At 42.1% G+C, this 15,094-nt stretch overlaps 1 protein-coding gene across 7 annotated transcripts in view; it reads right to left on the reverse strand.

Moving 5' to 3' along the window:
• GRIA1 (glutamate ionotropic receptor AMPA type subunit 1) overlaps positions 1-15,094 on the reverse strand; it is a 269,419-nt gene that overhangs the window by 23,951 nt on the left and 230,374 nt on the right. For 6 of the 7 annotated variants that reach the window (XR_007243946.1, XM_048489882.1, XM_048489877.1 and 3 more), the window contains 2 exons: positions 9,418-9,616; positions 8,165-8,412 (listed from right to left, as the gene is read on the reverse strand). Coding sequence is in view for 6 of the 7 variants with exons in the window: in XM_048489882.1 (XP_048345839.1) it covers positions 8,165-8,412; positions 9,418-9,616 (447 nt within the window). In the remaining variant the exon portion in view is untranslated. Of the gene's footprint in view, positions 1-8,164; positions 8,413-9,417; positions 9,617-15,094 lie in introns of those variants that run through there. The other variant, XM_048489883.1, reaches the window with a different exon arrangement.

Below are 15,094 nucleotides of genomic sequence, written 5' to 3' on the forward strand. Positions count from 1 at the left end.
AATTACAAAACACGCTCCTACCTTTCCCTTCTTTCCAGAGTGTCTCTCTTATTTTGTGCAAAGTGGCTTCTAATTTATTACCACTGATTGTGGAGAGCTTATTTTGTGTTAGTGTCATTTTCCACAATGGGCTGTGCTTGCTCAACTCTGCTGTAACTTTGATGTAGTATCAACAGGAGGGTACTCTGACTCTCTTACCTCACAGAAGAGTACTATTTGCTAGACATGACTGCCATAACTATAACCCCATTGCTTTTACTTACATATAGTTTGTTAGTCAAAGCCTTAAATTTGGGAAATTCATAGCTTTTCTTTCAGTCCATGGCCGTTTCCGCACGAATGCGGAAGTGGCCGGGTTGGCGTACTCGACGCCGACCCGACGATGCTAGGACTGTCCGCACGGACGGTCCTAGAAAGAGCTGGGCAGCCGGTGCCACGGAGCACCGGCGCCCGGCTGACCCGGCATGTCCCTGGGCCTCCAGCACATCGCCAAGGCCTGGGGACACGCCCCAGCCTGGTGCCCTGGGCGCCGCTTCGCTCCAGTGGGCGCGAGGGCAGGAAGGGCATGGTCCCCAGGCCTCGGCGACACGCCAGAAGCCCGGGGACGAGGTAAGTGCAGGGAGGGACTGGGGGGGAAGCGCTGGGAAGCCGCTGCCGTTCGCACGGTAGCAGCTTCCAGCCGGCGATTCCAAAAAACCACGCTGGGGAAGCGTGGTTTGGAAACGCCGGCTCGGCGCCGGTCGGGCGGTGCAAGGGCAGCACGGCTGCAAAGCAGCTGCGCCCCCTGTGCGAACGGTGGCCTGGGGATGGCGTTTTTGCCGTCCCCAGGCCGCCATATTCTGCCCGTGCGGAAACGGCCCAATAAAGCCAGTTTCCTAGGCAGCAAGATGCCTTGCAAAAAAGCTTTTTACTGCATCTCAAAAACATTTTTAGCTTTGTTTTAATGATTAAAGAAGTGACATTTTAAATGACATTTATAGTGCACTTTCCATCATGGAACTTACAATTTGTATATGTACATGACAGGATAATTTCAGAAAGTAAATATACAATTAAAACAGTTCCATACTTTGTCTTGGCACCACATCAGTTCTGGTGAACTGCTCAGCTTAGATAGTCTTTAAGAGAGATCAGAAAACCTCATGGAAGATAGTTAAATAAATTCTCTACATCCAGAGGTAAGATATTTCTGAATACCAGATGCTAAGAAAACAAAACAAAACTTTAGTTAATTAAATTAAATAAGTAATGTTATTTCATGTCCCTAGAAGGTCATCTAATTGGGTTCAATTGGAAACAGAATGTTGACTTAGAGGGACTGAGGTTTGATCTAGGACTTCTTTCTGTTATATGTTTTACTGACCTTGAAAGAAACTAATATGTGCTTATGCTGTTGGAAAAACTACTTTATGGAGTTGTATTATCAGTTACACACCTTTCAACAGTCCCGTTCCATTTTTAGTGGACACGTTAATAGATAATGTATAGTAAAGTATTTTTATAGGCAGTCTTCACTCTGTGGTGGTCCGGAACATTCTCCCCAGGGAGGTTCACCTCTCCCATTCTGTTGCCATCTTGCACCACAGAGTGAAGACTTTTTGTTCCAGTTGGCATTCTCTGTGGCCCTTTCTGCACGGGCCTCTATGCGCCCTCACAACGGCAAGAATTCTGCCGGCTTGGGGGCGGAGGCCGTTCGCATGCAAGCGTGCAAGCGGCCCCAGCAGAGGCCTCTGGGCGTGCAGGAGAGGGTGGTTCTCTACATCGCGAGCCTCTTCCTCCAGGGGTTGGAGGACAGCGAGGGAGGGTCTTAGGAGGACAGCAGGGCTTACAAACGGCTAATCGCAGGTAAGTTAGGGGAGAGGGATGGGGAAACAGCGTGTTCCCGGTGGTGCTGTTCGCACCGCGCCGCCGGGAACATGCTGTTTACTCAAAAACTACCCTTTAAACGGGTGTTTTTGAGGGTGGCCTGACGCCACCCTGAGGGAGGGGAAGGGGAGCCAGGTCGGCGCCGCTTGTGCGAACAGGTGGCCTGGGGACGGCATGCTTTTGCCATCCCTCTAGGCCTACGGCTCATTTTTTGGCCCATGCGGAAAGGGCCTGTGTGATTCTCCCATTCCTAATTCCCTCATTTAGTTGCTGTTATATGTTTTGCATGTATTTTAACCCACCACCTTTCAAGTGAGATGTGATCCATCGGGAAAATTAACACCAAAAATTCAATCTTCCAAAGAAGCGCCAAACAAAGGCTAGCGTGGTTGGCCCCTCTCTTCTCTATTTGCAGAATTTGTTTATTAATGATTTGTCCCTCGACCTTTGAAGATCGGTCAATGCACCTTGGCTCCCCAGCTTTGTGTAATGTGGACTCTACCACTGCTCTTATTTGCAGACTGATGCACTATTACTCTCGAGAAGCGAAGGTCGGGCCTAAATAGATTGCTGTCTAAATGCAAACAACTCCATTGTACACGGAATTCATTACTTGTTAACCCTGCCAAATCTTAAAGTGATTGTGTTTTTTCTAACACCTTTATAAACCCAGCAGATGGATACCTGATGGTGCATCTGTCGAACGTAAGTCAAGATCTGTAAATACTTTGGGAGTTGTTTTTCACCACAAAGCCCATTGGTCAGCCAAACATAGAGACCTTAGCTATGAAAAGCTTGCAGAGCTACTGTGGCGGGAGTGGAGAATTTCTTTTACAAAAGGTAACAGGTTTATTCCTGGCCGGTGAAAGTGAGAAGTTTTCAATATGAAAGTTAAGTTCCTCAATTGTTGTACATGGGATCCCCTTTGTGGATCAATGCTTGGAATCATAAAGTTGGAGAGGATTCAGTCAGCTTTCCTATATAAAGGAAAGCCATTTGGAGTGCTACATTGTATTCCATATACCGCACTCCCTGTCTGGAAGCGGGACAACATCTCCCTGGCTACGGTAAAGCCTGGCATGGTTGCACCTTGAAGTTTTGGGTCCACCTGTGCTTTAACTCAGAGATACTGACAGTCTCATCTATCTTATCCCTCCCCCCAGCTTCACATGAATCCAAGTGGTGGCGGGACAGTGGAAGCTAAAATACTTTCCCTTGGATTTTCCTGGGAAGCCTTGCAAATGCCAAGCACAGCTTCTGAAATCTTCTCTCAATTAAAAAGGTGACTGCTGTAGATCAAGAGGTTTCCAAGTTCTGCAGGACAAGGCAAGAAGCAATTGCTCCCTTCTCTTTTTTAACATCAAATTTAAAATCAATTACATGGCAGATTATTTTGGAGCTTCTTACTCCAGGAACCCAAGCATAGATGGATAATCACTAGGGCTCGTTGTAACTCCTTCCCTTGCTCTATGCTACAAGGAAGGTTCCAAAGAATCAACCTGCAAGAGCGAAAATGTCCTCATTGTATCACAGCAATACAAACTATGGAACATATATTGCTTGACTGCCCCAAATACGAGGGATTTAGGACCAGACTCTTTGCTCTTTGTCCTGTAATCTTTAATGAATACTCTGTTGTGGGGAAGATTACGTTTCTACTAAATAATTCTGCCTCCGAGATTTTAACTTTTGTAGCTAGGTTCCTTATAGAAACTTTGAAATAATTACCTGCGATGGTTCCCATGTATGGGATACTTGTTTGGACAATGTTGGCTGTTATATGGATTCTATGCCTAATAAAGGTTTATCCATCTATCTATGTATTTTAACTCTGTTTTTAACTGTTTAAATATGTGGGGTGGGGTGGGGTGGGGGGTTAGAGTTGATTTTAATGGTTTCAAAATGCAGCCTGATTATGTATGTTTTAAATTGTTAGCTGCCTTGATGGCCCTTGTAAAAGCAGAAAAGTGGCATAGAAATTTTTGTAAATAAATAAGTAATAATGTAATACAGAGACACAATAGTCTCTATAGGATGTTCCATTCTGATTACTCCTGTACTATTACTGTGGGATACATTCTCCAACAGTGTTCCCCAAGATGTCCCAGTGAAAATGTTTGACTACTCCTTTCATTCCACTGTGAAAGAAGAGAGAGGAAAAGAAGGAAGCCCACATTTATCATCTGATACCTCAGAGCTGCTGCTGATTTAAATTATTCCCAAAGAGGCAAAAGAAACGTAAAACAGCTTCTCACATTGCCATGCATTGAAATGCATTTATTTGTCAAAACATTTATATCCTGCTTTTCTTCTTGGTTTATTCTTTGGAGATTTGATGAAGCTTAAGCTGGAGATCTCCTGGTGTTTATATACCAGTTGTGATTACAGCTGCTTTTTGGTGGCTAGGAAAAAAACCCTAGTGACTGCTTTTTACTATTTGGGCTCATATAGATAAGATTTATCACAGAGCTGTATAGCTATTTGTTTAAAGTTTATATTAAGGAGACAATGTCCTCGCTTGATTTTTTGGTGACAGCTGCTAATAAAATGGAGCAGGAAGCATTTAACCACCACTGTCTATGAAGGGAGAGGGTCCCATGCAATTCTAGTGACAACCATTGAGATGCTGAAGAGGAAGGGGTGGTAAATGGACAACAGCACCTTGTACCAGCACAGGAAAATAACGTCAACAGCTGTGCTAGGAACTAAGGGTCATTCCCTACTGCTCAAGCAGCTGCAAGTAAGGAAGGATATGGGACTCTGTTCTCTTAAGGAGAGCTATTTCCTGACGTTCACTCCAACTTTCTGGCTTCTGCTGCTAAAGCAAAGTTCAAATACAATTGTATTACGTAATTAAGAATCTGCAATGGTCAGCTGTAAATCTTGTCCGATAGCATAACAGCATTATGATACTCTCTGGCCAAATGTTTTCACATGTGATGCTTTCATTGCCTCTGAGCTTCTATCATGCTGCTTAATTAACATTTAATAGCTAACGAAGAAAGTGGAAGGAATGAGGGATTTGTACATTGGGATTTGTATTTTACATTTGCATTCTACATCTTTATAAAAGCCATCTTAAATCTCTTGTGTGAAAATGTCTGTAACCAGAGACAATCCCTTAGATAGCAAGAACTGGATCAGGCCGAGCTGGACTTGGACATCAATGGTCTTATTCTTGCAAACAGATTTCTTCATGCTATTGTCTGTTGATGACTGAATTGTGTTAGTTTGCAAATGTGGTTTTCTTATCTATTGAATGCTGCTCTGAGCTACTGAGAAGGCAGAGCAGAGTTATGTGTGTGTTTTAATTAAATAAATTTACTAGTCCAGCCTAAGAATAATGTGTCAGCCAAGCTAACTAAATGAAAGACAAACTCTTCTTGTCAATCAGTGACAATTTCACGTTGCAACCACACTGATAGCTTTAGCCTTTGTCATGCTTGCTTCTACAAAAGATGAATCTGCAAGAGTATTTCTGGGATTTTGGTGTACTTTTAAAGAACAGTATTTGACCTAACTGATATCCCCCTCCTGCACTGAATATATTTGGAAGTGCTGTGTCAGCAAGCATATTCTCTATAAGTAATGTGAATGATGGCAAAAAGGAGCAACTGGGTGACATCTTTGCTTTAAACAGAACTGTTTTCTCGTGGTGTTCATTTTGATACTAATAACCCAATTCAGAAACCTCAGTGGCCAGGGCCACACTTCTGTGGCACCACCCTGCTATCTTCAGACGGCTTTTTGGTGGTGCAGGGAAGCAATATATGTAACAAAATCTCCCCATTGCTGAAAAGCCCTTCCCACTGCTGAAAAGCTTATTCCATCCAAAGGATGGCCTGGGCCACAATGTACATATGTCCATGGCCCAGGCCACAATGTATGAGGCAATGACAGAGTGGAAGCCAACTAACATCAGCTCTGTTACAGCCACACCTCCAGAACACCCCCAGCACAGTACGGTGGTGGTGGTGGTAGTGGAGCTGGGATGCTGCTGCAGTGCTCAGTGCCACTTTGAAGCATCCCAGGAGGCTGTTGCGGCCACCCACCAGTAGATTTACCTCTCCACTGGGATAAGAGCCCCAGGGGAGGGGTATTTCCTCCAGCATGGGCTGTGCTGCCTCCACAGCTCCCTTCAGCTATCACTTTTGCAAAATCTCTAATAAAATGAGCTGCCTAGATTAATCAGTTCTAATCCCATTGACTTCAATGGCTAAACATCTGCTGACTTGGAAGAAAACAGCAATAGGGTTCATCAGCTTAGTCAGCTACAGAATAGAATATATTTCCCGGATAAAACCACACAATGGAGAAAGACACCACATGGTGATAGTAGAGCATACAGTATTAGTTTAACAGTTAAAATGACAATGAACAAAAAAAAACATGGGACAGAAAACAGGGCACATGTTCTAAAAGAGCACCATCGGACCAAATGGAAAAAAACCAAAGTGTTTTTCCTTGGCTGTCTATACTGCATTGGAAAGTCCATAAAGGCTAAGCAAATCCCCTAGAAGGATATTTTGGAGAAAAGCATGAATAAGCTTATGCCTTTCTCTAGATTTGTTTTAATTTTAGAAGAAAATATCGCTGTTGGTTCAATTCAGTATAACCTAAAAAAACAACAACAGTGAGATTCTTAATTTTAATTTAAAAATTAGGATAGTAATAGTAACAGCAGAGTTTGTTCTCTGCTGAACCATCAAAACCTGAACCTTGGAACACTGCACATGGTTTCTGACCTGTTCCCACTAACTATTATGGTATTCATGAAGAAAATTTTATTGCAAGATTATTGATAGCTAGGGGGTATGCAATGCAATCCCCGAACCAAAAAAAAAGTGAAGATGAAAAAAACTTTTTTTCAGATTTTACTTGGCTTTTTTTAGATCTACTATATTTGTGGGGCTCTGGCAACAGTTTTTTGAGGTAGAGCCACCAAATTTGCAACATAGGTACAAGAGATTTTCGTTATAAGATATCCCATGTTTGGTGAAGATTGGGTCTGGTGTTCCAATTTTTGGGGTCCCCCAAGAGGGTGTCCCCATTCATACTCCACTGGAAACAATGGAAAAAATTGGGGCCCATAAAATTGGACCCTCTGACCCAATCTTCACCAAACATGGAAGTTCTTGGAGAGAGAGGCAAATTTAGCCTCTACCTTAAAAATAGCCCCCCAGGCCTCCACAATGTTTTCCCATTAACTAACATATCAGCCATTCCTTTTAACTTTTAAAGGGAATAGATCCATGTTACCCTACAGTGACTCTCCAAAGAGTGCAATGTCACTGAAAAAATTTCCTACTTTGTTGAGAATGGTGGGAATTTCAAAGGTAATGCCCCCTCGCCCCACATTTTTCCCATATGATTTAATGGACACAAAAATTTTTGAATGTACAAAAAAACCGATGGAAACCACCCCACATCAGTATGAAGATTCAATTTTTTAATTTTCTTGAAAATTTTCAGATCTATTAAACGTGAATCCTAAAAAATACCGAAAAAAATGGTGCACTCCCCTATTAATAGTTGTTGAAGAAACAGAAAATGCATAATTGTGGGCAATACGATTCCTGTGTATGATTAATGCACTTATATAATAATCTCTATTTTAAATATTTGGCTGCTATACTGAGGCTATTGTAGGCTATGTGTACATATGACATTTTCTGATGGCCAGTTCAGTGAGAAGTTATATCTCCTTCCTTCTCAGCATTTTGGCCTAGAACAGTTTAATAACTAGGTTCACTAAGTTGCTAGGGTAACAAGCTAAGAAACTTCAACTATTTATTGCTTAGCAGGAAGGAAAACACTTCATTTTTCCATTTGTTTTTCCTACATGGATTTTCATCTCTTATTTCAGACATTCACATGCCAAAATACTTCTACTGCAAGAATCCCATTTTAAGCTTGAATCCAAACAAGGACCACAATGGACATTGCACAATGGTCATGCACCACAAAACAACAAGTTGCTTCAAAGCAACAAATTGTTAATCAGTAATCAGTATGCCACACAATCCCTGCTGTTTGCACACAGTTGCACTCATCTTAACAGAAAACAGAATTCAGGGAGTGGAGCCCCTTTAGTAAGCAGTCTTTGAAGAATTGGTCACTCCTATCACTGTTAAGCAGCAGTCCAGCAGTTTATTGCCCAGTGCATCATTAATTTCTCCTCCCTCCTCCTCCTTCAACTTCATTAACTAAACTGTGGCAATGGAGAATGGAGGCAAGTTTATGAATGCATTGATTGCTTGGGCTGCAGGGGGAGGAATAATATATTAATTCTACCTACCTCAATAGTGAACCTTTTGGCGTTGCAATGCCATAGCCTTTGGAATCCAAGTTACCTCCCACCTTCATGGTGTCACATGGCTTTCTCTGCTCAATGTACTCATTCATGGTAGACTCTAGCAGGTAGGCATACTTCCCTTTCGATCTCCTCACACGTTTCATCCCCTCTTCTGTTGTCGGCACGAAAACAGAGGGCTCAGCTGACTTCATGTACGTCCACATCTTCTCAAAAACCGCTATTTTAGATCTCTGTCCAGAATAGCATAAATCCACTGCTCTTAGCAGGTGTTAAAACACAGAGCAGAGATTCATACACCAAGGTAGACACACATTTAGTTGGGCTGCGTGCTTATACACTGTATGGCTAAAGAAAAGAAAGGGCTTAGAACCGAGTGCTGCCAGACAGCTGAATGGTCTCTACTCAATCTATAGCCTGGTCTTAGTTACATAGATAAGAGAATTAGATGAACTGGCATTACACAGATATGCTCTTGCAGCAATTTTTGTCATCATGGCAGCTATTTTAGATGGGAAAGGGGGAAATGCACTAAGACAAAGGTTACATTGAAAGGATAATAGAGTAAAATGTAATTTGTAGCTAGAAATGCATACGTTTTGGCTACATCAGGGACATATTTTTAGCTCAGCTGTAGAAAATGTAATTGTAGATGAAGTTCCCTGTTCAATCTATTTCCCTGTTCAATCAAAAACGATTTCCATTTTTTTTAAAAAAACATTACAGTGCTGGGAAAGACTTCTATGTAAGTCCTTGCAGAGCTGCTTCCATTCAGAGTAAAAATGCTCATGTGGAATGTATAAAGCAACTTCATTGGGTGTACAATAGTATGAACAACTGAACTGCATCAGTTGAATTGTAAACCATTAAAGGAGAAAGGGGGCTGCAGAATGTATCAACAGAATTGTACAGTAGGAGACAGGAGACCACTGGAAGAAAGTGCACTTTTCACACCCTTTGAGTGTAACATCAATGTATTTCCATATGGTAAATAGTGCCACTAAATGACAGAGCTAACCAAGTACTTATTATTCTCCAAACCTGGGCTGCAAGTCACAGGGTAATTACTTATGATGCTGCTAAGTATAATTACTCAGTAATCTGTGGAAGCGTGTAATTACTCCACATTTTTGGGATATTTATGGTATCTGGCAGGCCCTGTGTGCTATATTTCCTATGAGCAGGGGCTAGTATAAGATTCTGTTTTGTATATTGAAGTAAGAATTAATTTCTCTTACCCTAAAAAATTCTTTTGTAGAACCAGCATCCAGAGTCCCATAACTAATCTCTGTTTGTTTGGCCAAATCTTCTGCACTTTCTATAGGAGACACCATTCTCTCCACTGTCAAGAATGCAGCTAAATTGGCTGTGTAAGAAGAAATGATGATCAAGGTGAAAAACCACCAGACTCCACCAACAATGCGTCCAGATAGAGACCTGAAAGATGGGAAAAAGCATGAAGATAAATTAAAAGAGAAGAAAACTTGGAGTGTAATCCTCAGAAATACACTTCAGCATTGTATTTCATTTGTATATTCATTTTAATTGTATTCATTATTTTATCCTGCAAAATAAAGGCTACAACAAATTAAACATGCAGGTTTTTTTAAAAATATATAATCTGTTCATTGCAAAGTATTATGAAGTATGTCAACCAAAGCATATAGGTGACAAATAATACATCTCTTAGCAAATACTCAATTCTTTTCAAAATTAGCTAGCAATTACAAGCAGAGATATTTTACTTCCTATACTAGTTTATAGCTGGTATCTTGAACGTTAATAGAGTCAACTGCCCACCATTCTAAAGGGCTCCTATTAACAAATAAGTGTGAATGAACAATTTAAAAATCCTATCCTGGTGGCAAAGCTGGAAGGACATAAAGGGCGATTCCGCACATGAGTAAAATAGGTTCTACCCAGTTCCCTGAGAAGGGTACTGACCTAGGTTGAAGCCATTGTTGTTTCCCCCTGCAACCAGCTTGATCCCAGCTCAGAGGGCGGGATCATCCAGTGCCTCTTCGCCACTCTGTTCCAATTGGCTACTGTTCTATGGCGGGAAACGTGACCTCGCGTTTCCCTTTTTTAAAAAAAAACCTACGTAGGAGCTACGTAGAGGCGACGCAACAAAGCACCGTACAGATGAGGGTGAGATTTGCATAGCTCCCGCCTCTTGTCAGAAATTTGGCGCGAGTCGCCATTTCCATTGGGAGTGCTTGATCTGAGTGTTTCTGTTCCTGCATTCCACAGCACATCTGTTGTGCCCCCGTTTCTGCATTTTCATTGCCACCCTCTCAAAAATATGAATGTTCATTTTAGTGCCTTTGAGGGTCCGTTGGAGTTCATGTTCCCCCCAAATGCCAATCAGGTCAGCAGTCTCCTTCCAGGACACTGCTCTCCCCAGACCTCTGGCACCAGAGCTTTCTGCACCAGCCATACCTGCTGTACCAGCTGCCATGTCCCGTCTATCCCCACAAATGTTATTAAAAAACCACCACAGGAATGGAGGGATGAAGATGGTGTTTTTTGATTGGCTGCTTACATTAGTACGCGGAAATTGTGCGCCGTTTGTGCGCCCAACCATCGCTTCGAAAGAAGAGGGGAAAAAAATTAGGTGCCCTTTTCACCACGGTGGTTCTCCAGCTCTACACATGCCCAAAACACTCAGCTGTGATTGGCTGAAAGGGGGACTCCTGGTGCCAGAGATTCTGCACTTTACTGGAATCGAGCTGAGTTCAAGCGTGGTTCCCGAAAAAAGTGGTAGTCCCCAACTGGAGTCGGAAATTTGACCGTTACACAGGGCGAAGCTGGGACTAAACCACGTCGATCCCAGTGGTTGTGCGGAGCACTTAGGTCGAATGCAGCTCGAACTTAGGTTGATAACGCAAGTGCGGAATCGACCAAATATTTTTCCTTATAGAAACTAGCTGAAGGTGGAATGATGTAAACTAACAGTTGCACTGGATGCCTCAGGGGAGACTTGAATGCTGTATTTTGAGTGGAGGATCTCAAGAAATTATAGACTTCTGAACTTCATCATAGGTACATCACCAAGTCACAGTAATAATTAACAACCAAGACAGGATAAGGTAGAAGGAAGCAGTGCTTATGTCGGCATCAAGTTGGCTGGCTGCAGAGGCAGAAGCAGGACACAGGTAAATGAACGTGTGGAAAAGCATGGATGAGGTGGAGAAGCTTATTCTCTATGTGACGTCCGGTAACTGAGTTTTCTCAACATTTAAATGCTGGATGATAAAGATTTTTATTGTAAAAAAAAATTCCCCCTTCTATGGGAGCATAGCACTGCCAGGGAAAACCGTGCTTTCCCTTATGCTGCAACTTCCTCCACATTCCGTGCAGAATGTAGTGAAACATAAAATAATTTACTCTCCATCATTTCATAATTTACTTCCTCCACATTCCGTGCAGAATGTAGTGAAACATAAAATAATTTACTCTCCATCATTTCATTTTCCTGTTCCTCAAAGCCTTCATTTCTCACCCAAAATGTCAAATGGTTCAAATGCATGAATAATTTATACAAAGTTAGGCAATACAGACCTGCATTCAAAGATATGGATGACTAGTTCAAGTCAACAGATGAAATCAATCTCTTCTTCTCTCTTTCTGGCTTAGCTCTCTTCTTACAATGACTAACAGCTTCCAAGGCTTCTTTGTCTGTCCAGTCCATTCCTGTCTAATCTAGAAGCAATTCTCTGACCTCTTTTCCTCCCCCGATTTCAACTCATCCATAGTCCTCTCTGCAGATTCATGCTTCTTATCCCACTGCCAATTTCTCCCCTATTTCTTCAGCAACTCCATGTCAGGGCCTTGTTCCAAATCAGTTTTCTAGCTCTCAATCTCTCTACCACACTTCATTTCTGGGATCTGCATTAAACACACAGATCCCTTCCTGATCCTAGATGACTGCAGGGTGAAATCCAGTAGGATTCTGGCTGAGGCTGGCTCCCTAGAAGGAGAATTTAGAATGTGAAGACAAGCCTGTCAGCACCAATATGTGCTACCACTTCTGGTACAAAATTAAAAGGGATGTCATCTCAATAGTACAATGCTATTAAGATTCTTGACTTCCATCCCCGCCCCCCATTGAGTGTCAGCCAGAAATAGGGAGGGATTCCAGGGAATCTATCTCCCAACCAGAGTGACAATTTATTTGTCCTGCAGATGCAGCAATTTTCTGTACAGAAAATATTGTCAAGTTACTTGAAATATTTATGAGCATTTAATAACATCACAACAAATGGCATTACAGACCAGCAGGCATCAGTCACTGTTTAGCTTGTTATATAGATTTATTAGATGTCTTTCCTCTGATCCTAATTAATTCCCTTCTGCTTTTAAACTGTGAAGCTCATGAATTCACCAATCATCTTAAAACATTCTGGAGAGGTGGATTAGGGTTAGGGATGTACCTTCCACAGAATATATAAAGTAGATTCATTTCAGTAAGCATTAATCTAAATTAATTTCAACAGCTATACTGAACTAAATTCAGCAGCTATACTGGAAGACTGGATAGAAGCAAATGTTACACTGATTTTTAAAAAGGGCTCCAGAGGGGAACCAGGAAATAACAGGTCAGCTAGCTTCTGTCCCAGACAAATTAATTGAAACTGCAATCAAAGTTACGATTATTCGGCACATAGAGGAACAAAGCCCACTGAGGGAAAATCAGCACAGCTTCTGCAAAGGGAAGTTCTATCTCAGGAATCTTTTGAAGTTCTTTGAGAAAGTGAACAAGCATGTACACAACTAAGGAAATAGTAGACATTATGTATGGTAGACATTGGACTTTCAAAAGGCCTTTGACAAGGTATATCACCATGGACTCCTGAGTAAAAGGACAGGTTCTGTGATAAAAGGACAGGTTCTGTGATAAAAGGACAGGTTCTGTGATAAATTATGAATTGATCAAATGTCAGGAAACAAAGAGAATAAATGCATGGACAGTTCTCAGTGTGGAGGGAAGTAAGCAGTGGTGTCTCACAAGGATCAATGTTGAGGCTGGCAGTGATGGAAAATGCCATCAATTCATAGCTGACCTGTGAGGTTTTAAGACAACAGACATTCACAGGTGGTTTGCCATTGGGTGTTGTCATGAGCCTGGTATTCCTTGGAAGTCTCCCATCTAAATACTCACCAGGGGTGACCCTGCTTAACTTCCAAGATCCTACGAGACTGGGATAGCCTCAGCTATCCAGGTTAGGGCCATTGGTACTATTTAATTTGTTCATAAGTGATCTGGAACTAGGAGTGAGTAGTGTAGTGGCTAAATTGGCAAAAGACACAAAATTATTCAGCGTGATGAAAATCATGAATAACTGTTAAAATCTCCAAGAGAATCTCCATACATTGGGTGAGTGGGTGATGATGTGGCAAATGAAGTTCAGTATTGATAAGAGTAAGGTGATGCAAATTGGAACAAAAAATCCCCAGAATTTAAGTATAGGCTAATAAGATCTGAATTTGCTGAGATTGAGAGGAAAAAAGTTATTGGGGTCTAGGCAGTTTGATCAGTTAAAGTGTTGACCCAGTATACTGTAGTGGTAAAATAGGCAAACACTTTAGTAGGGATTATTAGGTTAAGGGCTGATATTATAATCCCCCTATATAGATTTTACAGTATGAGAATATAAGCCTCATTGGAAAAAGACAATAACACTTGGAAAAAGTTGAAGACAGCAGGAACAGAGGAAGATGCAACATGGGATGGACTGACTCCGTAAAGGAAGCCACAGCCCTCAGTTAAAAACGTAAGACTTTATTGAGGACTGATGCATGCGAGGGATAGACGAATTCTGGGGAATATAGGAAGAACCAAACCTTAAATCCCTGCTGCCTTTGGCCCGCCCCCTTGCTGGGCCCAAGAGACGCAGTTACAGTAAGATAATAAGGGGAAGAATACCAACATTCAAATACAGAGTTAACATTACAAAGGATAGGGGCTTGGCCACACCTTGGAGAGCTGTGGCTGCATTTTAGCTTTCGTTTCCTGGAAGGCTGAAAGGGGGAGGGGTGGATGAGCCAAGGGGCCCATCCTGACAAAGGTAACATCAGGGGAAGACCTTGGCCTCTATGCCCTGGTTGGCTACTGTATGAGATAGGATGCTGGACTAGATGGATCACCCTTTGATCATGCAGGGCTGCTCCTGTGTTATAACTGCTTCCAGTACTAACAGCTTCTAGATATTCTGTGAATTTTGCTGATTTGGGTTTGCTGTGTTTTTTAGACTAAAACTTCTACAATGTGCTGAGATTGTTTTTTATTGTTGCTTCTATGCCTTTTATTGCATTGTTTTGATAGATTATTGTTTATTTATAGTCCACCTTTCTCTTTGAGACTCAAGGAAGATTACAAAATACAACATTGCAATCAGGCAGCATAATTAAAATAGTACAGTCAGACCTGGAGATCTCCCAGAGTTGCACCTGACTCCAGACCGCAGGGATATGTCTCCCTGGAGAAAGTGCCTGCTTTGGAGAGTGGACTCAATGGCATGAATACCATCTGAAGCCTCTGCCTTGCCCAAGCCCTTCCCTCCTCAGACATCACTAAAAATCTCCAGGATCTTTCCAACCTGGAGCTGATAATCCTAGGTCTAGTTCCAATGAACCCTCCCTCAATTGCCAAATAAGGCTTGGAAATCCCCTCTCACACCTTTTATTCAAGGAAACTGGAATGTTGTGGTTGCCTAGCAACAGGGGTGTAGCTAGGAAAAATGGAGCTGGGGCAAAATCTTCCACATACACACCCGTATGGGCGGCTGCCCGCCCTCACCACAACCAAACAAAGTTTTTTTGCACCAGGTCATCTCAAAGTCACCATCACATTATAGAACATGCCCCAACTCACAAATCTGGGTAAAAGCTGGATCCAGATGATTTTAAATGGAT

This window comes from Sphaerodactylus townsendi, linkage group LG03 (assembly GCF_021028975.2).
Source record: "Sphaerodactylus townsendi isolate TG3544 linkage group LG03, MPM_Stown_v2.3, whole genome shotgun sequence".
NCBI lineage: Eukaryota > Metazoa > Chordata > Lepidosauria > Squamata > Sphaerodactylidae > Sphaerodactylus > Sphaerodactylus townsendi.